We start from the raw sequence: 24,438 nt of genomic DNA, 5'->3' as shown, positions 1-24,438 counted from the left end.
TCTGAGCTAGGGATATAGAAAACAAGACATGGCTCCTTCCTTTGGAGATGCTCATGAGAGTGTAGGGGATGAATGCAGGGATTCTCCTCCTCGCGCCTCCCACAGCACTTCTCCTTACTCGGTATCGGCCTTAAAGCGTGTCTTAAAATTCCTGATATGGGCTGGGCGCATTGGCTTACACCCGTGATCTCAGCACCTTGAGAGGCTGACGCAGGAGGATTGCTCGAGCCCAGGAGTTTGAGGCTGCAGTGAGCTATGATTGGGCCACTGCACTCTGGCCTGAGTGATGGAGTGAGACCCTGTCTCTAAAAAGAAGAAAAAAAAAAAATTCCTGTTATGACCCTCACAGCCTCACAACAAGGTTAATGTTAACAATAGTATTAATAATGAAAGTCCAAGAAAGATTGAGTTTAAAGGCCACATAGATATACAAAGATACAGTTATCAAGATTTTTCTCTCAGTGTTAAAAGCAGTAAGATTTAAAGTATAAGCACAGTAAGTTTTTTAAGATTTATATCATAAGGAATATTAGATGGTTTAGAACATTGATGAAATTTCTGTTACCTGTCACCTCTAGATTGCTGATTCAGAAGCAGAATGTGAGGATAAAGAAGGAAATTTGTTTCCATCAGAAGGCTCTTGTACAGTGAGTTTGGAGGTCTCAGTTTAGTCAATATTTGTTAGCGGCCTGTGGACTAAGCCAGGAGCTAAGGCTCATTGATGTTTTCCCCGCGCTACCTCACAGGAGACCCCTGGTGGCGAATAGTTACCCCGGTCGACCAAGTCTCATTAACAAGGTGTAGGGGAACACAGTACTACTTATCTTTCTGAAATTGGTCCACAGATATTCCACTGTGGACTCTGTTTCACCTTAGATAGCAGTATTGATTACATAACAGCATAAGCATTATGACAATTATCTCTTATTCTAAGCCATAATCATTTATTACTTTATAATATCTGAAACTGGCATACATCAAAATAGTTGACTGACATGGAAAGCAATAGCTAGACAATAGTGAATAGGCATTTTTCCCTCATCCTATAATAATATTTGTAGAATGCTAGATAATGAACAAGAATACTACAGAATTAGAACAATTAAGAGGTTTTATGTTTTGTTTTGTTTTTTCCCTAAGAAAAGCCTTCAGGAGTAAACTCAGAAAAGTTAATTTCACTCTGTACTGACTTTTAAAGACCTTTATTAAGGGGGAGTAGAGAGCATTTTATCAATTTGTAGCCCTTTCAGGGTTTGTTTTTTGTTTTGTTTTGTTTTGTTTTTTACGAAACTGCATGAAAATGATATTAATTCACTGTGGACTAACATGGAATTTGTTTTGTTGCATGGCCTGGTTTGCGGTGGAATTCACATCAGAGAGTAAGTTCCCGCCCTTTTCCCTTTATCTATTTTCTGTGATACCTTTGCTTTCTGTAACATGAACAGCGTTACCCTAAGTTATGAGAGTCTGGGCATAACTAGTATGGGCATTATTAATGTTTTGTCGACTTTAGAGGAAATCATGAATTAAATATGTGAAATTTGGTTTTCATTTGTATCTAGGTTTTCAGTATGTTTTTGGAGACTCTTGTGGATTTTATAATAATTCATAAGGATGACTTGCAAGACTGGCTTTTTGTTCTTCTCACACAATTACTTAAGAAAATGGGAGCAGATTTGCTTGGATCTGTGCAAGCAAAAGTTCAGAAGGCTCTAGATGTCACAAGGTAAGTGTAGGGGCTAGACCAGTTGGATGTTACAAGGTTCTTACAGGTGACTTTGCGTTTCTCTTCTGTTACCCATGATCTTGGTCGCCCACTTGAATATCTCCCCTCTTCCTCAGTTCTCACATTCTCTTGTTGATATGTCCCATCCAATCCATGAAAGGAAATATCCATCATATCTTCCTGAGTTGGCATTATTTTTTGTGAATGCCTAAGACAAATGTCGAACCAAGTGTAAAACTTTGAAACTTGATTCTCTTTTCTTTAAAAAACATTTGAAGAAAACATTTAGAATATTTGTGTACATCTTTTGGGAGACCTTAGTATTTTTAATACTTTACCGTCTTATAAGTCACACTAGAAAGTTTTCTGTCAACGTGTGATTTAGAGTTTGCGTTGGTCCAGGAGCAGTCTCTAAACTGATAGTGCGTTGGCTCAGAGGCGGATAATACGTTTATAGCAGTTGTGTCCCTTCTGGCTGCTGGGAGAAAAGAAGTGCCGCCAAGGCTCAGAAAAGTTAAAAAAAACTATGTGCTGTTGTTCAGAAACGTCTATTGTCTGTGCATTTATAGGTCCTCAGATATAAGTATTGGAGCTAAATGATCTCAGAGGACACTTTGCAGTAATGTCTTGGCTGTGATTTGGTGGAAGAGAGAGGGGAATGTCAAATCAGTGAACTTTTTAAAAGAACAAACAGGTGACTCCAAGTCACTCAGGAAATTATCAGGGCAATAACTGCTGTAAGACCCAATTCCTACAAACTGGAATACAACTACATATCATAGAATTTTCAAAATGGAAGGAACTGAAAGACGATGCTCATTTTATCAGTGAGAAATAGAGATTTTGGCTTTACCTGTGCAGGGTCACACTTTGTGTTTAGTGGTACTCTGGAAACTAAATGCCATGATTTCTGATTGCTGCTATATTGTCTGTTCCTGTTATTGCAGGCTGTGCCGTGGGCGGGTGTCCTCCCCTCCTGTGGGGGGGGCGGGGCGTGGGGGTATGGATAGTGCTGGTGCCTTTTCTTGCCTCTAGAAGCATATACCGCCCTGCCGGCATCCCCCACACATGCATCTGTTACGTGACTCTGACTTCAGAGCATGTGTCTGTTTCTCTGCACTGTGATGCCAGCTGTTTTCTTCTGGTCCCTGACCCTGTCAATCTATATGATTTACACTGCTATAGAATTCTGTTATCCAGATAGATTTCCCTTCTGGCTTTCAGTGAACTCAATGAAACATACTACCTTTGCAGTAAAGCTTTCAAACTTTGAAATCATCTTTCCTTTGGATGATTAAGTTTAGTGGGATTAGGTAGCATTACTATATACCGATGGATTGATAAAGTTTTAGCCAGGAATTGACTGGAGGCCTAGGCTGACAAGCTGGCATAAATGAATGAAGTAGAGAGACAGAAAGGCTATTGATAGGCCGGAGAGCTGCAGCCAGCTGTGGCCATGTGGGATCATGTTGGGACATGAGCCCAGTGATACCAGACTTTTTGAAAAAGGTCAGAAATGTGGATTTGGACAACAAGTTTGAGAATTTTTTGTGACACTGTGAAGGCCACATAAAACATGTACAAGCCAGACTTGGCCTATATAGGTCACTTAATTTAGGTGAATTTATAAATGACAATATCTATTTCAGATTTGGGGGGATGGTGGGAATATTAAGATATATATTCCTTAACTTTGGTGATTAAAGAGTACAATTGTGACCTCCTATTAATTTTTCTGCATACTTCTTTCCTTTAAGAATCCTAATCTCTTAGGGATCTGGGTCTGCCTAAAGCGTTTCCTTCTTTTTCTCAACAGCTAAGATGTACAGCTGCTTAAGCTTATCTGGAATCAATCAGTGACTATTCAGGGGGCATTTCAGTGATGGCTGAGAGTGGTCCTCAGGTTATTGACCTGAGTGCTAATCTGCCTCAGTTTCCTTTCCTTTGGCTTTGCCTAACAACAGGGCATATTTCCTGATTAAACACATCCATTACTGAAATAAAATTCTCCATCACCCCTTGCTGCAGAAAGAGGGACAGGCATTTTGTGTTTCTGTTGGACTAGTCACTTAAATCATGCATACTAAATGTAATTTGCTTCCAGAAGTGGCCCTCAAAGATTCTGGGCTACAAAAAATGTGAGAGAAAAGGATACTATTGGGTCAAGTTTACTTTTTGTTAGTAATTATAATGATGATAACATTGATACCTAATATGTGCCATGTGCTTTTTATTTTTATTGTATTATTTCATTTAATTTTCAAATCAGTTCTGTTAGGTAGATATTATTTGCTTCCTTTTATAAATTTGAACCTACATCCTTATTCATTTTGCTATACTTCTATAGTATGGGGAAAGTCTCTATGGGAGTCCAAAGAAAGTTGTGTGATCACTCAGCCTTAATTGTAATAGATATTTGCATTGCATTATCTTTCCTGTTAAGATGGAAGTTATATCAGCATTATCCGCATGGGGCTCCATTATGCAATTATAAACTAATACTAGTAATTGTAGCATTTTAAGGGAAAGAGTACTGACTTTCTGTAGCTAGGAGCCCCTCAAGGTTATTTGATTGGATCAGAGATGTGCGAAGACTGCAAGAGATGAGATCAGGAACAGGCAAGACATGGAGCAGGAGAAGGGGCTCCCAGGGCCACAGGCTTGTGTGCATGATTTGTAGGTGGATGGGAAATGCTTCGTTGCCGTCTCACAGGCATTCTTCTGTGGTAACAGTGTGAAATAGGATCATAAGCAGTTATCAGGACCAAGGAGGACAATACAGTTAGCCTAAGCAGGGTCAGCTGTAAACATCCTAGTAACAATATAAAAATAAGATTTGGGGCCAGGCATGGTGGCTCACACCTGTAATCCCAGCACATCGGGAGGCCGAGGCGGGAGGATCTCTTGAGCACGAGAGTTCAAGACCAGCCTGGATAACATAGTGAGACCCCATCTTTTTAGAAAAATTTCACCAGGTGTGGTGGCACATACCTATAGTCCCAGCTACTGGGGAGGCTGAGGCAGGAGGATCACTTCAGCCCAGGAGTTTGAGGTTGTAGTGAGCTGTGATGACTCTACTGCACTCTACCCAGGGCAACAGAGTAAGACCCTCTCTCAAAAGATTTGAGAATCAGAAGTGTTTTTCATGTTTAAGCAATATTCAAAAATGTAGCTGGAGGGAAAATGAGCAAACCCCTAGATGGGCAAGTAGGAATCTCTTCCTTAGTTTATTGCCTAGTCTTAATTTTTAAAATAGCTACTCAAAGTAAGTTCTGTATATGTTTTGGGACTTTAAACAGGATTTTTCTTTTTCTAAATTTTCTGTACAAATGTGTATTTACTTTAGTAGATACATAAAATGAAAAGTAGTATTATTTTAAAATGTGAGCAGGCTTTTCCATATATTAATCTATAGCAGTATGTTTTTGTTAATAAATTTTTTTAAAAACAAGCACTTTTTTTTTTTGTACCTAGGGACTCTTTTCCATTTGATCAACAATTTAACATTTTGATGAGATTTATTGTGGATCAAACTCAAACTCCAAACCTCAAGGTCAGTAATTATTTGTCGTTACAGTTCAACCTCCAGGCCTCAAATTTGTTTAAAATTTACTCATTTTAAATGCATGACTCATATGTTTAGTTATTGTGAATAAATCTCCTGTGAGCATTCTGGTTCAATTCTTTGTGGGCATGTTCCCACTTCTCTTGGTTCAGTGCTTAGTAGAGGAATTGCTGGTTCATTAAAAGTATATGTTCAAAAAAGTATATGTTGACTTTTTTAGAAACTGCTAAAATGGTTGTACTGTATTATATTCCCACCAGCAGTGTATGAGAGCTTTAGTTTTTCTACATCCTCACCAACTTTTGGGCATTCTTAGTCTTTTTCACAATTAATATTTAAACTAGGAAATTAAGACATTCTGATGTGTTAAGATCGATATCTTACTGCACTGTTTCTTTAATATTAACATTCTAAGACTTGAATATTAACTGTTACATATTATAGAAAATCATACGTACAACAACAAGACCAAAATTTGAGGGAGGATATGTGTTAATTTGAATTAAATCATGTCCATCATCTGTTCTTCAATCATTAACTTTTGTTGCGGTTTTAAGATGGGCTAAAAATAAAACCCTTTTTTCCTGAGGCCAAAACCAATTGAGAAGTGGCTGGCAAAGTTAGGGTAGAATGTCAGCTTGCTGACTGAAAATGCTGCCTTATAGACCATGGCCTGGAATGTGACAAAATGAACTAGAGAGTTAAGGCTGCCCTTGCAGTCAGTGGCAGGGCTGGAAAGCCAACGGTCCCCCAACATGGGCTCCTATCCTGTGAGTGTCTGGCAGCATAGACAAGGAGCAGAGTGTACCCTCTCTGCAGGCAGAGCAGTCTAAAAATGAAGGGAATTGAGCTGCATGCCACTTCCTGTGCCCAAACTTCCCCATCAGTCATTTCATGCTTTTCTCCTGATGGATGTCACTCCACATGGAAACATAAATCCAGGAGAAAGGAAGGAGGTTCCCTTTCAACAGTGTTCTCTTTTCTCTGGCACCAGTTGAGAATTCTTTTCGAAGATTCATCAAGTATACTTAGTGTTTATAATCATTGGATCTTTCAGGTTAAAGTGGCAATCCTGAAATACATTGAGTCTCTGGCCAGACAGATGGATCCAACAGATTTCATAAACTCTAGTGAGACAAGGCTTGCTGTTTCTCGAATCATAACCTGGACGACAGAACCAAAGAGTTCAGACGTGAGAAAGGTATGTCCAAGTGAGCTAAAGTGTAATTACAGATTGTTCTCAGGCATGTGTTAGAAAAAGAAATTTATTTGGAAACTTGCAAAACCAGGCCACTCACCACCTACAAACCTTTGTCGTTCTTTTTCTGTAAAAAACAAGGTTTTACTATTGCCTCTTTTTTTCTATCTCACTGCCCAGTTCCAGTCTTTAAATATCAGAAAGAAAATCCAAAATCTTGTGTGATGAATACATGGTTTTCTCAGGCATCTGTTTTATGTATTTTGTAACATGAAGTCACTATATTTTAGTGTCTTTTACAAGGATAGTTGTTTTCCTTATATCCATTTGTAACATGTACTTCAAAGATGGAATTGCAGATCTAAGGTAGCTGGCTATAAGGTGCCTGATAGTAAAATGTGGTTGAAAAGTTTGATAAGCTGTAATGGATTCTTGAATTTAAAAAGAGCAAAGATCTTCCAGTTCTATAGTACATAATACATAAGCATGTGTGTGTCTATGTGAGTACAGGCTTTTGTACTGGAATGTTACTTAAGTATTCCCTACCGTGGGCTGAAACATATTTTAGATTTGTGTATTACCCTGATTAGGGCCAGTTTGGGACTGACTAACCTTGATGACTTTCCGCAGATGTGCACATTAGAAAACTTGAAAAAAAAAAAAAAAAGAAGAAGAAGAAAATTTGAAGTAGGACTTACTATCCTTACTTTTCTAATCAGGACATTACAGGAACTTCCTTTTTTTAATTATCTAGCCTGCAGTTCAAAAAATCTCAACTTATTTTAATACTAGCTCAAGCCAAATATGATTAGGAAATTAGATTTATTGCCAGAAATCAAATGGTTTGTTTACTGTTTGATCTTAAAAACATTTTCAGTTATTTTGGATTATACAGTGTTGCTTCACAAAGCTTTGTCTTCATCAGCATGTTACTTTCCATGCCTGCCCCTGTTTCTCCTCCTACCCCATTATGAGATCTGCTTAACTCCTCACCTGCAGATGTAGCTTAAACCCAGGTTCTGATACAATAATCTTCATACTGGGAGGAATTTAAGAAGATTTAGATTAGTAGTTCTGTCTTGGCTGCAGTTAAAATCAACCCAGATTTCTGGGCTCTACTCCCAGGTAATTTTATTTAGTTACAATAGGGTAGAACCTGGGCACTGTGTTGTTTTCTGACTGGGGTTCCCTTTACTTTTGGCTGATTGTTAATGCACAAAGTTGAAGCCCAGTATTTTAGACCATTCCCCTGAGATTGAACCTCAAGACGTGCAGATTGCTGATGTAGTCTTGAACTTACTGTAAGTAAGACTTAAAAAAAAAGAAAGGATCCACACTCCACATCTAGACACATCAAATCTGACTATTAAAAGCCAAAGAGAGAATCCTGGAATCAGCAAGAGTGGAGTGACTCATCACATCCGTGGATCCTCAATAAGATTAACAGCTGATTCCTCATCAGAAACCATGGAGGATAGAAGGCAGTAGAATGACTTTCAAAATGCTGAAAGGAAAAAAATGTCAACCAGTAATTTGCTGTTCAGCAAAACTGTTCTTCCAAACTGAATGACAAATTGAAACAAAACCAGCAAGAGATTCTCTCTCACTTTGAATCGGTCTGACCTCTTTTAAGGGCTCAGCTGATTAAGTCATGCCCACCCAGGATAATCTCCTTTGATTAACTCAAAGTCAGCTGATCAGGAAACTTAATTACATCTGCAAAAAATCCCTTCTGCCATGTAACATAATCATGATATCTATCATCTTCTAAGTCCTACTCACTCTAGGGGAGGGAATTATATAAAGTGTATGAGGGGGACGGTTGGGAGTCTTGGGGGACCATCTTAGCTTTTTGGCTACGAAGGCTATAGTGTCTCTTTTGGTGGATTGGCAGAAATATTTCATAGTTATTTTATGATTTCTTAGATCTTATTTATGTAGAGAGCTTTTTTACCTATCCATGCAAATTGTGATGTGGTTCAACTTAGCATATGCTAAGTAAGAACTCTGTATTCTGGGCACCCTGTGGAATTTTTTTATCATCCAAGATTCTAGATTATTTGGCTTTCAGTACACATCCAAAACTGACTGGTAAAGCATTATTGTTTGATTCAAATAGGTGTGTTACTGCTCAGTAGTCAAACATATGTTCTTTTGCCCCATAAACTACTCAGCCACAAACTATACATTAGGGCACTGCAGGTTAATCCTTTTAGAGATGGATTCACTTTTATTTAAATGTTCTGTTTTGATGTACCATCCATTGGACATTTATAAATATAGTTGTTGTAAGTGATGCAGCTGCCTTACCCAAGAATATGGGATGTATTTGAAACATTGCCTGAATGAATATAGTGCCTAAATAAATTAAAATACTTAGCTGTGTTAAAAATAAAATTGGGACAATTCTTATCTAGGTACTTTAATGCACTAAAGATAAAATACATGTCTGTTTTAAATAAACTTATATTTTGCTTCATCTTTTATTTCCCGAGTTTTTTAAAGGCTTTATCAGGTACTGTGGAAATCTGGTGATTTAAAATCGTTTTGTGATCTTGAGCCAAGTCCACTTGTTAGCATCGAACCTTGGTTTCTTAAGAGTAGAGTAAGGTTATATTCTAAATACTAGAAGACCCCTTCACTCGGAAATCTATACGGTAAACTCTCATATTGGACTCATCTCTGGAGAACGTTAATTTTAATGCAACCAATACCTGGGGAGTTTGCAGAAGACATAATTTAGTCTCTAAATCTATAGATCGTATTTGTGAAAACACTTTTGAAGTGTTTTAAACTGATACAAGCTGATACAACTTAGATTCATTGACCTTAGCATTTTTAATATTTTTTTTCCTTAGTGTTTTGGGGTGTTTCCCATTGTGGAGGGGGAGGGATGCTTAAATATTTAAGATTTTTTAAAACCAAAACTAGTCAATAAACCATCACCAGTGAGGTGTGCTGATCAGGCTGAGACTGGTTTGGACTAGATGGAAAAACCCAACTCAATCTTTAGCTGGCCTGCTTTATTCCAAAAATAACCTTTTCCATTTTCTAAGTGTGAGAGCCCTGACTAGCTGTGTCAATAAAACTATGCAGAAGCACACTAGACTTTTCTTGATGCACCGTGTTGATACAAGGTAATAGAATGAACAGAATGTATCACCGGCAGAAAGAAAGAAAGTGGGCTCTAGAGTTTGACCTCCCTTTGGCTTCTGCCTCTGCCACTCCTTAGAGATGGGAGCCAGTAGTTTAACCTCCGAGTCTTGTTTATTATCTGTAAAATGGGAATAATAATGCTTGCCTCAGGCATTATTGGGAGGATTAAATTCAACATAGTATATAAGAGCATAGGTGAATATTACTTCATTTGCTGTTGCGGTTCCTGCTATTGTTTGAGGGCTGTTTTGGTTTTGCTGCTGTTGGTTATGGAACAAATTAAGTACCAAATTTTTTCCAGCATTTAGGGAGCCATGTAATCAATCAAAGGGAAACATGGTAATGGCAGTAGATGTTTAATTGTATTATATGTTTCTATTTTGGGATTCAGAACAACTGTATGTTTGCTTATCATATGTGATTCTATTTGTCAAATGAACTAACAGATTTAGCCTCTGAACATTGTTTGTGGGAAAGTGAAGGCATGGCAATGGAACCTAGAAAGTATAAAGATGCTGTTGGCTAGAGCAGGAAAAGTATATAAATAGTCTTGAGTGGGGAGGAGGAGATGGGTATATTCACGCCTAATGGGTGCAGTGCGCCCGTCTGGGGGATGGACATGCCTGAAGCTCTGACGCGGGTGGGGCAAAGGCAATATACGTAATCTAAACATTTGTACCCCCGTAATATGCTGAAATAAAAAATAATTAGAAGGAAAAAATAAAAATAGTCTTGAAAAGGTGAAATTTCTGATTGACTTTTTAAAAAATCTCTGATTATGGAGGCAGCATTGCCTAAAAGCTGTGGGTTTTACAAACATCAAATAAGATTTGAATTTCAGCTTACCTGTGACTATGAGTCTCTTTCACGTCTTACTTTGGTCTCTGATCTTCCATTTCATCACGTGAAGCAGGAAACTGTTACTTCCAGGAAGGGTTATTAAGTAAAAGACCTAAAAAATGATTGAGGGTTAAAACTGGCAGCTACTGTTGTTATTCTTCCTAACTTTTGGTTATATGTGTCTCACTGATTTTATATAAGAAGCCAAATACTTTTACAGCTAACAAATAGCCATGGTTACGCCCTTGCTGCTTCTCTCTGATTGAATCCTCCCACCTCTCCTGTTTGCCAGTCCTCGCTTCAGCGTAGTCGAGTAGGTGAGGATTTCCCCACTAGGTCAGCTTCAACCTGCTCTGGGCCTGGAGAAGGAAACTTGGAAGAAAAGTGTAAACAGGTAGATTGAAAACTGTGTACTAATTTCAAACAACACACTTCACTGTTTGTATTTTAGATTATTAATACCAATTACCCTCGTGAAGATACTGGAAGATTTTGAAGAAACCTAAAATTAATACAATACTACGTGAGCGTGTGTGCGCACCTGTGTTATTGTTTGTGTTCTGGCGTGTTTTATGATTAACCACCTTTCCAGTGAAATAGTCATGTCAAGTGTAGACTGCTACTGTGTTTTAATGGAATAGTAAAAAAGAGAAATGCTAGGCTGGGCCCAGTGGTGCAAGCCTGTAGTCCCAGCTGCTCGAGAGGCTGAGGCAGGAGGATCCCTTGAGCCCAGGAGTTTGAGGCTGCAGTGCACCGTGATTGCCTGTGTGAATAGCCACTGTACTCCAGCCTGGGAAACACAGTGAGACCCTATCTTTTTTGTTGTTGCTGTTGTTATTTTTTAAAAAAGAGAGAGATACTAAATGAGAAATGTGTGAAGGTTTTGAAATACTTTAGTGATTTTTGAATCAACTTTAATGACAATCTGAAAGGAAGAATAAGAGTTGTTTAATTAGAGAACTCTGCTTTTCCTCTCAAATTTTAAGTTTTCCCAAATTAATTCCAACACGGATATATTTCTTAGTGTCTTACCTGCTAGGAATAACTCCTTTCTGCTGTAAGCTGTGCAGCATTCAAGAGTTGATGTCCCTAGGAGATCTCTGCAAAGAGTAGCAGTAAGATTTGACGAACCTTTTTCCTTTACCCATCAAATTTCAGCATAAGGGTATAAGAATCCTTTCCTTTTAAGTTGCCACTTGATACTTAAAATAAAAAGCTCTAAAGTTATCCGTTCAAAAAAGTCAGCAGCATTCTGAGTTTTTTGTCTGGCTGCCTCATGGTCCTGCCTGTAGTGGAGACAACAGTGCAAAGATGTGGACAAGAACAGTGGCATACTCTACTTTTTTGAGTCATTATCGAACATGAGCTCTGCTCCACACTTTTTTTAAATGCCTCCCTCCAACCCAGCTCCATATTTGGAATTACTTCTTTAACAAGATCATATTGATGGTAAAGATAAATATAATCCAGTTTTATTCCTTGCTTGGATTCTAATACTTTGACTCCTCATTAACTCTGAGGGTCATAGATAAAATATTTTGGAACCATAGCAAGTCTCATTCCTCATAAAACTCTAGTGTAAAATCTATTAAAAGTTGCATACTTAGGCTGGGCACAGTGACACGTACCTGTAGTCCCAGCTACTCAGGAAGCTGAGGTAGGAAGATCACTTGAGCCCAGGAGTTTGAGGCTATCGTACCCTATGACCATGCCTGTGAATAGCCACTGCCCTCCATCCAGCCTGGGCAATGTAGCACGACCCTGTCCCTTAAAAAAATTATACTTAAATACTTTCTACCCATTTCTAGAACTTAGATCTCATTAGAAAAAGATTTTACTTTAGAAATGGCTTTAAGCTACTAACTTTTTATAATTTGCTTCACGTAAAACCTCTAGTTAGTCTGTTGTGACATTAGATAACATATGGTTCTGGGAAGAAATGTATGTGGTTTTTTAAATAAAGACAGTATACATTTCACATGAAAATATGCTATTCAAGAATGTATGATACACATTATAATTTTCAAAAGCCATTTTCAATCACAAAATCTGTTTATACTTTTTTATTAAATTGATGACATTGATGTTTTTTCCTCTAAAACTCATCTGCTTCTTTCTCGTTGTAGTACAGTTTTTCTGCATGCATTGTTTTTTTCCTAACATCTAATAAATGTTTTTTAAAAATACACAGGTTACTTTGCATGATTTTTGCAAATTGTTCTATAATATGAACATACAAATCATGTTAACAGTACATTAAATTGGTGATGAAATAGGTTTCTTTGGATAATGATTTATTAAAAATATTTTAATAGTGAAACATAGAAAAGTATATTTTACTACAATCAAAAGTAATGCTTTTTGCTTGTGTCATGAAAGTACACTGGTTACTTGTGATTTAATTTGGGTAGAAAGGTTATTAATGACTATATTTAGAGATCAAGGGTAAAAAGTAATGTGCTTTTTGCCCAATGGTGTGTTTAATGAATGCTTTTGAAATGTTAAAAAAGTCATTTTTGATTCTGTAAAGAATATTATTCTACTGATACTTTTTAATTCATAATATATTTTAATTTTTTCTTTTTTTTTTTTTTTCACTAACTCCAGTTAACCTCAAATAATTAATTTCTTATATTTAGGGTTTTTTTCTTCTCCATGCACAAAATAATAGTTTTGTCCTAACTGGACCTAGAATTAATTTTGACTTTATAAAAACATTACAATATTTTGTGATGTTTATTTCCAAAAAATTTAAGCGAGCACATTTTTATGTAATAGTCTATGTCATGGAAAAAATATTCTGAATAATTACTTCAATCCTAAAATTTACAGTCTTTAAAAAGATTTTATGCTTTTGTAAAAATGAAAAAGATGTTTGTATACACAGGAACAGTTTTTTCATAATGTCTTTTCCCTTCTCTTGACTCTTAGAAATTAATAAGAAATGCCAGTTAGTATTTACTAAAAATTTTTGTTTTGGCTTTAGCTTTTTTAAATCGAAACCTTTGTCATTAATTCCTTTAGGCATTATTTTTTAAGCTCAGATTGCCTGCTACTAAATCAGTACCGTAGAAAGCACATTACTTGCTTGAAAGGCCCAAATCTCATTTAGCTACTCTTATTTCGGCTAATTGCTTTCACCACCTTGCTGCTATAGTCATTAGAAGTGATCCTGCAGTAGGTTGTCTCAATTATTATAATAAAGGAAAGCAGAACATTTTCCAAAAAGGCAGAAGAGCTAGTTTTTAATTTACACTCCTTTGAAGTCTGGTTTGCTTTTCAAAAGTCTCTCTCCTTGGTTCATAGGTATAAAACTAGGAGTTTTTCAGATGCATTTAAAGTCTTTTCCTAGGATTTTTTTCGTCAAGAGGAGTGGAGGAAAAGTGGTTTCTCAAGATAACCCAGGGCAGCTTGTTTAAAAATGTGGCCTTTCCAGGATGTACTGGAAACCCTGTCCAGTTCTGAATTACTACAGTGGGAATAATCTGAAGCCTTTTTAGATTTTTGAATTGTTCCATTTACCTATTTACCAGTTTCCTTCCTTGTGCCAGACGACAAAGGAAAAGTTACAAGAATTTATTATTGATGTGCTGTGGAAATCCAAGGCCAGGGCATTAAAACAAAGCCAGGATTTATTTTCTAGATTGAATTCAGACTATTTGTGATTGATAATATTATTTTCTCCAGAAGCTTTTTGTTTTTGTTTTTTATGCCATGAGTGCCCTCTTATTAGTATTTAACTTATGCAAAAAATGTTTTCTTTTAAAAACAATTTTCATGAACATTTTGACTTAAGACATGTTATTGCACATTACATAAATTAATCGTGGTTTCTTTTTCTAGGCAGCACAAATTGTGTTGATCTCTCTGTTTGAATTGAATACTCCTGAATTTACCATGTTACTTGGTGCCTTGCCAAAAACATTCCAGGATGGTGCCACCAAACTCCTGCATAACCACCTCAAGAATTCCAGTAATACCAGTGTGGTGAGTGCTTTGGTCACAACTAGTGCCTGTGTGGTGACCATGATCTCAGTGTGTCCCTTGTCCTGAACTTTCTCTTAAATGGAACAGCCATTTTCCTCATTGTTTTTCAGTAGATGTGAGCATCTCAGGGTTGGGGTTGTGTCAGATCATCCAATATGCCCAGTGAATAAATGAACCTGGTACTTAAATGGGGCCTTTTTCTTAGATTAGGTTGTTAAATCAGTTACATTTTTACTAGATCATCTAATTATCACTCATTCAATGAGTTGGTCTTATTTTTGAACACTGTAAAAGTTCCAGATGCTCAACTGTGTCTGTCACTCTAGCACAATTGACATCAGTCATTTGATTCCAGGAATGCCTTTATGACTGATGTTCATCCATTTTTGGTTTATATGCACTTAAAATTGGCCTTGTGATTCTGAAAAAAAAAAATTATTCTGGGAAGACTCTACACATTTATTTATAGGTGGGTTAAAAGACCAAGAGAAGAGTGGTCCTATACTCTGTATACAGCTGTTGAATAATGGTGCCCATTCTGCCTTCACCCCAGGGCTCTCCAAGCAATACGATTGGCAGGACGCCCTCCCGACACACCAGCAGCAGGACTAGCCCCCTGACCTCACCCACCAACTGCTCCCATGGGGGTCTCTCTCCAAGGTAAGGTCATTTCCACAGAAGTAAAGGAGCTAAAGCACCTCAGTGTCTGTGCAGCCTATTTCTAGATTTTTAGACTAAGTTTAATACCAAAAAGAGTATTGAGTATCAGGAGATCATAGGTTCTAGTCCTCCCTCAAATTGTAACTGTGTAATCTTGGGCAAAGAGTTTAATTTCTATGGTAAAATGAGTGGTCTGTGCTGAATGTTCTGTGTGGTTCTTCTACCTCTAAACATTCTCCACTACCTTGTAGATTTTAAAACCGAAAGTTATGTTTAGTACTTTTACATAGAATCCGTGTAGAAGTTCATTACGTAGTCTACAAGTGATAGGAGAACCTGAAGGTATTTAGTCATGTATGTAAACCTTTTATAGTCAGTCCACACCAAGTCTAGAATAGTTTTCCAATGAAGTAGCCATTCCAAGCATAGTTGATATCATGTGTGAAGCAGGACGCTGTTCTGAAGGGCTGTGATTTAGTCTGGTAACTAAAATTGGATCAGGATTCTCAGACTCTTGTTGGAACCATGTGAACATTGGCCTTATGGAATCTGGGCAAGTGACTTGAAAAGAGAAAACCCTTTGTCTAAGGATCCTTAGATAATACCTCACCATCTGACCAGGGCCTTTAGAAGTAAGTCTACATAGTGGCTTTAGTGACCGCCTCATGTGGGTTGGAAGTCATCCGTGGCCCCACTCAGAGTAGTGGCCCTACAGGCCAGAATTTTTAGAAAAGAGCCAGTGTCTGGACCAGCAAGGAGCACACATGCTGTTTGTCTGCAAGTTCAGATCTTCAGGGTCACTGACAAGAGGAACCAGAAAACTTTCATCCTGAGGGTTGCTGGCACCAAGATTTTAAAATGAAACGAAAATATCATATAAGTATACTATTTTCCCTTTAAGGGTTACCTCTTTATTAGGAAAATATCAAAACATCGTTTAAATTTGAATTTTTTAATAATCAGTGGTCTCCCAAATTCCTTTCTTACCACTGAAGTTTGCTTTAGTTCCTCAGTTATCCTTTAAATATTTTGGAACATAACGAATTTGTATTTTTTGTTTGGTGAAACAAAGTATTTGATACACCTTTGGTATCTTGCTATTTATATTGCCTTATGTTTACTTTCCCAAATGTCCCCCTATACTATTTTTACATAGAATGAAACATGATATTATGTCCAAGTTTGGTCTGTGTTGTCATGATTTCAGCAGGACCATTGAGACCAGAGACTTTCCCCAGGTGTGACTGTGACTAAGGCTTAGCCAACTTTTTTTTTTTAGTGGTAACATCTGTATCTAAAGAATATGATGTGCCTTAAATGACCAGGGTCTAGTGTCGACAGTAAAATCATAAAGTTCCTGGTGGGAGAAATTTTATGGAAAACTTAAATTCTCTGTAAATTGTTGGCATTTGTCTAGAAGTGATACTTCTACAACATAATTGAGAAATCTATTCTTCCATCGTACACGGTTCATACATCTTATCTTTTAGTTATTGCATGCTTAGGGCAGCAGATTCCTTAGGTAATAAGCAAAAAGATAGAACTCAAGTACCTTGTTATTATATATGCAAATAGTCTAAGAAAAAAGTTGGTAGGGGCTGCTAGCATAATTCATCAGAGCTAAGAACTGGCTAGATATCTTCATGGATCCCTGAGTCATTAAAAGTTTTATTTTTCAGGTCGCTATTCCTTCTTAATTGTCCTCATCCTAATTTTTACTGTTAGGATTACAGATCAGTGGAAGAAATGAAGAGATTTATTTTTAATGTTAAAAAGTCCAAGTGTGGCCTATATATTTTCATGTCTTCAAATTATTCTTTAGGGAATTTTTTAGTTACATAGTTTCTTTCTTTTTTAAGGGAAAAAAAAACCTGACCTCATCCAATATATAAATAGCCCAATGGCCTTAGCCAACTTGAGCTCATAAGAGAAATGATTTTTGTCACCACCAAAACTTTCCAGTAGGGGGAAAAACTGCCCATCATGTCACACTAGAAATACTTAAATCAGCTACATACTGTCTAACAGGAAACTTATAAAAGGAACGAATTCTTGCACCCAGCAGGAGACTTGACTGGGTTACCTCATGCTAAGGAGGTGATGAACAGGTCTACAGTGTATAATCTCAGCTGTTTTTCTGAGAAGTGCTCTTGAAACGTTGATTTTCTGTGATCTGTTGTTCTTTCGAATGATCATGACCATACGATGTGAGCTTTTTATTCTTAAGGGGAAAAGCTATTACCAGTTATTTGTTTTTAATCTAATTTTGAGTACCAAAATGAACTAGTTTTTTTTTAGTCCAAAAATTGTATACTTGGCTGGATCATAGTGATAATAAGGAGCTATTCTAATATGATAAATTTAATTTGATAGTTTTTTTCCACTAGTGAGGAAGTCATTTTTATCAACCCAGTAGTATTAGAGGTGCCATAGATAACAGGTTAAATTTTTGTAAAACATTCCATTACTCATCATTTCTGTATGACAGAAATCACTGCTTATTACCAGCTGATACACACATACCACCTGGTATTTGGAGAGGAGCTTTATGAGCTAGGGTCTTTAGTCATTAAACCCATTTATATTTTACCCAGCGTGATTTTATGGGTAAATGAAAAACAGAGTTGCAGGGAGATTCAAAAAGCATCTGGAGTCCATTTCTGTTATGAACAAAAAGTATATGGTGGTCCTTGCTCTAGTCTGCCACATAGGGCAAACGTGTCATAGAGCACGATGGCGCTGCATAAATATCCTTTGTGTCCCATAGCAGAAGTAATTTTAGGTAGATTCTACATTCCTCGTGTCAGAATCAAGGGCATCCATGGGATCAGAGTGGGGGTTGACTGGAGCCCCTGCCCACACTTGGAGGTGGGTGTGTCTGCCCTCTCCTTCCCCATCAGCAGAGCCCCAGCCTGAAGCGTCACCTGTGTTCTTCTTGTCCCCTCACCTCCGACCCAGTGTGTGACTTGGAGAAGGTCTTTAGGCCTCTGTGTGGCAGTGACCTCTCATCTCCACACCTTATTTTGCTTATAAAACCATACCTGGCTCAGGGGGAGGTGAGCGTGCTGTGCCGGGGCCCCTGCCCTGAGGATGCCAATGAATGCGGCGCAGGCAGGGCTGCTCTGGCGGCGCCCGTCTCTGATGCCACGGACTCTGCCCCGGCCCCGCCCACGTCACCGGCCAGTCCAGCTCCTCCCTTTAGCACTGTCTCACGCCATCCTTTTGAAGTGCAGCAGTTTATTAGAACTTTCCTTTGGGTCCTCTGCAAGCCCAGGTCACCCAGGGACATTTGTTAACTGAAGACGAATACCTGTGTTCCAAGATGAATTTTCATTGTCATATTAGGTGATATGAACAGACGAATTGATTTTTTTGGCTCCCCTACACTGAGCCAGCCAGCTGAGACTTAATGCCCTGGCCCTCTAGTGGTGCTGCAGTTCTTTCAGAAGGAAATCGCTTGTGGCGGTCTCTGAACTCCATGTGATTGGATCCCAGCCCCAGAGACCACGTTGTCCCACACTGGAGTGCTCTTGTCAGACTAGCAAGGTCTCTGAGTCTTCCTGCCGGATTCCCTCTGGTTGCATTTGAATTGAAGCCCTGTAATTCCTTCTTTGGTTCTTTCTAAAACAACTGATGAGTTATCTGAAACTGAACATCCATATTTCCTTGTCAGTGCTTATGACATCCTTCCCAATGCAGGCAGGCATGCTCACACATACACACAGTTTCACACATGGACACACTTGAAATCTCAGTGATTTTAAGTTGTAAATGCATCCCATGGTTGGGAGGGGAAAGAATAAAGCAGTCTTATGAGGACCAAATTGTAAAACAAAATTTGTTTTTTTTCCTCTATGTGATGAAGTGTTAATTTTGCTCTGATTAATTTTCATAGAACTTTGTCAAGGATAGAGGAGACTCCAAGACACTTAGAATAGAGTGCCTTCCTCCTCCCCTCCCCTTTGCCTTTTGTGTTTCTCTCTCTGACTTTCCTCTTCTGATCACTGCAGTCGGTTATGGGGTTGGAGTGCCGATGGGTTATCGAAGCACCCACCTCCCTTTTCTCAGCCTAACTCCATTCCCACCGCTCCCTCCCACAAGACTCTCAGGCGCTCTTACTCTCCCAGGTAACACGCTACCTGTTAAACTTGTCTGAGGTGTCACAATATTATTGCGTTTCCGAGGTCGTCTCAGGTCTTTTGGAAAGCCTCTCAGCTGCCTCCAGTGTGGTTCCTGCCTTGGCTCAGCCTAGCAGGAGGAGAGCCTTGGTGAGAAGCGTGAGCAGGTGTGTAGTCTTTGCCGAATCTCAGGAGTATGGCTCCTGCCATGTCACAGGAACAGATGACCCTTTCGTCACCTGACTAGGTTCATCACTGTCTACTGTTGCAGGCCTTTCGGCCTAGAGCAGTGCTCAGCCCCCAGAAGGAGCTCAGGAAATGCCATGAAGTCAAGGCAAGCGATAGTGGGAACAGTTTCCTTAGCATGCTTCTCAGGTGCACCAGCCATTCCACTAAGAAACAAAAGAGACTTGCTCGCTGTCAGCACTGCTAACTATGTGGCTGTTATGTGGTGTTAGTCCGAGTGCACAAACCCAGAAAGGAAGCCCCAGGAGGTGGGATCGCTGTTACATGTCACTGCAGATGCCTGCCTCCAGGAAGGAGAGCTGTCACTCACCTCACGAGCCCCTGCAGTTGGTGCTGAGTGAAGCTTACGGACACTAGTTGAATCTGATGATGTTGTGAGTCTAGAAGAAGGGGTGGGCTTCCCTCAAATATTAATACAATGGTAAATCTGTGATACGAAGAAGGGACCACAGAGTACTACAGATGTTTATTTGAGGGTCTCTCGGGGTGATTTTTGTAAAGGTCCAAAGACCAGAGAATCCCTTCCCTAGAAACCTATTAGCACACAGGCAATCCAGCTGTCATTGTGCTTTGTAAGATGAGTTTGTACCTTCTGTGATGGGACAGGAATTAAAAAAAGAGACAGTCTGTTGCTTTTGAAATGTTTTATAGATAGCTTTTGCACAGAAGATTTGCATTTCTACTTTTGTATCCTCAATATAGCAAAGCCAAGCACAGTAAACAAGTCTGCTAAATATTTTAACAACTCCTACAGCTCTAAAAGTAACTTCTAAAGTTTACAGAGAACCCTATGATGAGTTTTTCTAGATATACAAGGTTAGAGCAAGCAGATAAGGAGACAGCTGCTGTCTTTAATGTTAACAAAGCATGTCACTGTCTTTGTTTAAAGGTTAGCTGTGCATCTGTCAGTTACATGAGGGGATCTATGTCTGTTTCTTTGCTCTACACCAAAATCCTATTGGTTTCATAACAAGAAATGATTATCCTTACTCCATACCTAGTATTCTGTCCCTACAAAATGACAAAGAAGAAAACCTTAGAAGGCAGACTTCCTCTCTCCAGTTCCTTGTTGGAGACCCATGTTTCTCCACACCCTGGATGGGATCCTTCAGAGCAGGCAAGCCCAGGGCTGTATTCAGCTTCAGTGTTGGGTGACATGGTCTGACCTTAGGTCAGTGACTGTTGACCGAGTAACTTCCTAATCTAAAGAACCCTAAGGAAGCCCTTCTGGGGTCTAATCATTGTGTTTACGGGTGACCAGGACCTGACCTTTAACCCAAAGGATTATGTCCTGGGGTTATCTCAGAGCTGAAACAAGACAAACAGTGGACAGATGGCAGCTTGAGGTTTACCTAAGTCTCTTCTCAGTCACCGTCTGAGGCTGTGCGGCTGCTCCCTCCTGTCTTTCTTGTGAGGACACAGCATCTGCTCCTTGATGGAGGCATTCACGGCAAGTTCCTTTTTTCCTGTGAAGGGAGGACTTATTGATGTATCCAAAAAAAAAAAGGTGCATCAAGCCAAAGAATAAAAATAGCAAAGAACGTAGCAATGTCTGTTTCCTGTTAGAGGAAAACAGTATGTCTCTCACCTGGAGCTCACAGTTTTAGCTTCATACCAAGGAGATACTTCAATCCTCAAGCTAGTGCGTCTAAACGAAGTCACCTCAGATTGCACTTAGACATGCACATGGTGCTCCTGAATTGGAAGTTTGAGTTGGTTTATTACTTTAAAGTGGGAAGGAGGAACATTACCTGGCAGAATACTTTATTTTCTTATTTTAAAAAGAGGCTATTATGATGGTAAAGTTGTGTGAACTGAAATGAAATATTTTAAGAAAGTTCAGGTTAAGAATAATGAGATGAATTATCTGAAAGCTAACGTTATCTGAAGCGACATGTGGAAAATAATATTGTGACATCCCTTAAGCAACTTGAACATTCCTCTGGATTTCCTCTTGTCCATCCCATCATTCTTTCCGTTTTTAATTGTTTTTTCTTTTGCATGGGCTATGCTATATTATTTTTGGTTGTCGTGATTAAAAGTATTTTAAGGCATTTTGTTTTTACATCTTGTATATCTTTTTTTGTTTGAGTCATAATACTCAGTCTTTACATATAAAAAAATAGTGTACTGGCCAGATGTATAAATGCCTTTGTTCATACGTAAGCTAGTATTTGGTGGTCTAAGGAAAGGGGGTAGGGAGCCTGTGGCGCCTCAGTCATGCTTTCTTCACATCCAAGGGGTATTGCCTCATATACAGACGCCTTGTGAACTTAGAAGGGGTTGAGGTTTTGAATTCTTTTCAGGTTTTTAATTCCACCCCCATCAGTATATACATGGAATTTCAGCTGCAAACGTGTTCCAGGTTCACCTTTCTTTTCATTTGATGCCAGAGCCTATCTTTGATTTGGCATGTATTTTTGTGAGCTCTCCAAATACAGTTGAGGTGTGTGTTTTCTTCCATTCATCAGGAAAGATGGGTTCTATCTGGGCCAGTTTTGCCATTTAGGCAAATAGCCTCCCTCTCTGGGGAGTGAGTTCAGATCTCGTGCTCTCGCCTTAGAAAACACTTGGATCATTGCAACCTTAAGCCGGCAGAGATCTGGCTACTCCAAGTGAGAGTCTCCAAATCTTGTATTGCTCATCTACCCAAACTGTTTTTTAAGTGGGGGGAGGGGCTTAGTAAATGTTAATTGTTTTTATGTCACGGGAAACTTGCTTCTTGGGGGAATGTAACTAGTTGGTTGTCTTGGCGTTAGGATGGGTTCCTGCCAGCGAGTGCCTGGTTTCTTCAGTTACTAGTCTTTGGAGAACAGAAAGAGTACACTTTAGTCCTTAATAAAGTTGCATGCTCACTTATATACAGCTAAGAATTCTTTGAGCGTCCCTAGCAATCCTCAGTAGAGCTCAGGATTTCTCCAAGTTAAATCAGACTAACTCGTCTCATCTTTTCTTGAATATGTTCTTAAGTGACATTTAAGCTAAATTTTTTTTTACTTGCCCTTGGTTGACTGTTGCTTCCTGTTTTGCTTTCTTTATGCTGATATATCCATCCTGTGCTTTTCTTTGATAGTCTCAGTGAGGGCAGTGATGGTTTTGTTCTCAGGCTCCTCCCTGTTTCTGTACACTTTTCAGACGTCTAAAGGGCACTTGCTGAGAAACTATATTACACGAAAGGAATGTTTAGCTCTTTTGTTACATTTCATGTTTTGCTGTGCTCAGTGTCTAAAAAGATAACAGTTGACATCACTTTTCCATGAGGGACAAGTATTTCTTGCTTTTTGAAGGGTTTTGAGATGTCCATCCAGGAATGTGACCTTTTATAAAATCTGCTTTTATTATAAAACTCCAGTGGAAGCATCCAGAAGAGCCTTGATATTCACAGCAAACTCCTGGGTTAGATGACCTGAGAGTTAGACTTTCAGGAGCCCATTGGTAGGGTGGCTCTGACTTTGAGTCATAGAGTTGCTTTGTTTTTGTTTTTTTAAATAGGCTTTTATTAGTTTTCTAGATTGGATACTGGCAAGCGTAACCCAGTCTTGTGAGGTCATTTGCTTTGCTCGTGTGAAATTTGTTTATAGTACTGGCTTTATTTCCAAGTGCCCATTTTTCTTTCTTTAAGTTTGTACATTTGAGACCAGTAACAACCAAATGACTGTTTTCCATCTGCAAGATAAGAAAGTTATTTTTCCACTTTCATTACCTCGTGCATTCAGTCACCAATTGTCACTCTTTGAGTTTGTGCATTCTCGTGGTTATTGTTGTTTCCCACTAGTTCTTATTGAGTGCTGATGTAATGTGTTTGGGACCAGATGTGACGAGGAAGATGTATAATTGTCCAATGGTGGTACTTTAACAAAAGATGTCTGCTTTTCATTCCAAATCACCTAAAGAAACAAAACTATAATTATATCTTACTCTGTCAATTACTGGAAGTAACTTATGCCCATATCTCAATTTTATGCATATGCCTCAATTTAAGAAATAAAATATTTTTGATCTTTAGCATGCTGGACTATGATACAGAGAACCTGAACTCTGAAGAAATCTATAGTTCTCTGCGTGGAGTTACAGAAGCCATTGAAAAGTTTAGTTTTCGAAGTCAAGAGGATCTGAATGAGCCAATTAAACGAGACGGCAGAAAGGACTGTGATATTGTAAGTATCCCCAGGCTAAAAGAGGACAACATATCAATTAAATGACATTTACCGAGTCTTCTGAACACTGACCACCTCGGTTACTGAACTTCAACATTATTTTTATTCTCTAGTTAGTATTTTTTTCCTTTTATTTTTTAGTTGACACATAAATAATTGTACATATTTATGGGATACAGAGTGATATTTCAATACATATATACAATGTGTAATGGTGAAATCAAGGTAATTAGCATATCCATCACCTCAAACATGTATCACTTTTTTGTGTTGGGAACATTTCAAAGTCCTCTCTTCTAGCTTTTTGGAAATATACATAAGTTATTGTTAACTATAATTACCCTACAGTGCTACAGGATACTAGAACTTACCCTTCCTATCTAACTGTAATTTTGTACCCATTAACCAACCTCTCCCCATCTTCCCCTCCCCTCTCTACTTCCCAGCCTCTAATAACCACAGTTCTCTCTACTTCTGTGAGCTCAGTTTTTTTTTTAGCTCCCACATATGAGAAGGTGCAGTATTTCTTTCTGTGTCTAAGTTATTTCATTTAACATAAAGTCCTCCAGTTCCATCCGTGTTGCTCTGAATGACAGGATTTCATTCTTTTTATGGCTGTATAGTATTTTATCGTATGTATAGACCACATTTTCTTTATCCCTTCATTCATTGTGAGACACTTAGGTTGATTCCATATCCTGGTGATTGTGAACAATGCTGCAATAAACATGAGGGTTAGGTATCTCTTTGATACATACTGATTTCCTTTCCTTTGGCTAAATACT

General features: G+C 38.5%; 1 protein-coding gene across 8 annotated transcripts in view; it reads left to right on the top strand.

Moving 5' to 3' along the window:
- CLASP1 (cytoplasmic linker associated protein 1) overlaps positions 1-24,438 on the top strand; it is a 263,544-nt gene that overhangs the window by 203,521 nt on the left and 35,585 nt on the right. For 6 of the 8 annotated variants that reach the window (XM_069462102.1, XM_069461772.1, XM_069462176.1 and 3 more), the window contains 6 exons: positions 1,563-1,726; positions 5,201-5,279; positions 6,349-6,492; positions 14,329-14,472; positions 15,026-15,132; positions 23,503-23,653. In XM_069462102.1, the coding sequence (XP_069318203.1) occupies positions 1,563-1,726; positions 5,201-5,279; positions 6,349-6,492; positions 14,329-14,472; positions 15,026-15,132; positions 23,503-23,653 (789 nt within the window). Of the gene's footprint in view, positions 1-1,562; positions 1,727-5,200; positions 5,280-6,348; positions 6,493-14,328; positions 14,473-15,025; positions 15,133-19,142; positions 19,260-23,502; positions 23,654-24,438 lie in introns of all 8 variants that reach the window. The other 2 variants (XM_069461691.1, XM_069461638.1) reach the window with 1 other exon arrangement.

This window comes from Eulemur rufifrons, chromosome 1 (assembly GCF_041146395.1).
Source record: "Eulemur rufifrons isolate Redbay chromosome 1, OSU_ERuf_1, whole genome shotgun sequence".
Lineage (NCBI taxonomy): Eukaryota > Metazoa > Chordata > Mammalia > Primates > Lemuridae > Eulemur > Eulemur rufifrons.
Note: the sequence above shows the minus strand (reverse complement) of the source record. Positions and strands in the feature narration are given on the sequence as shown.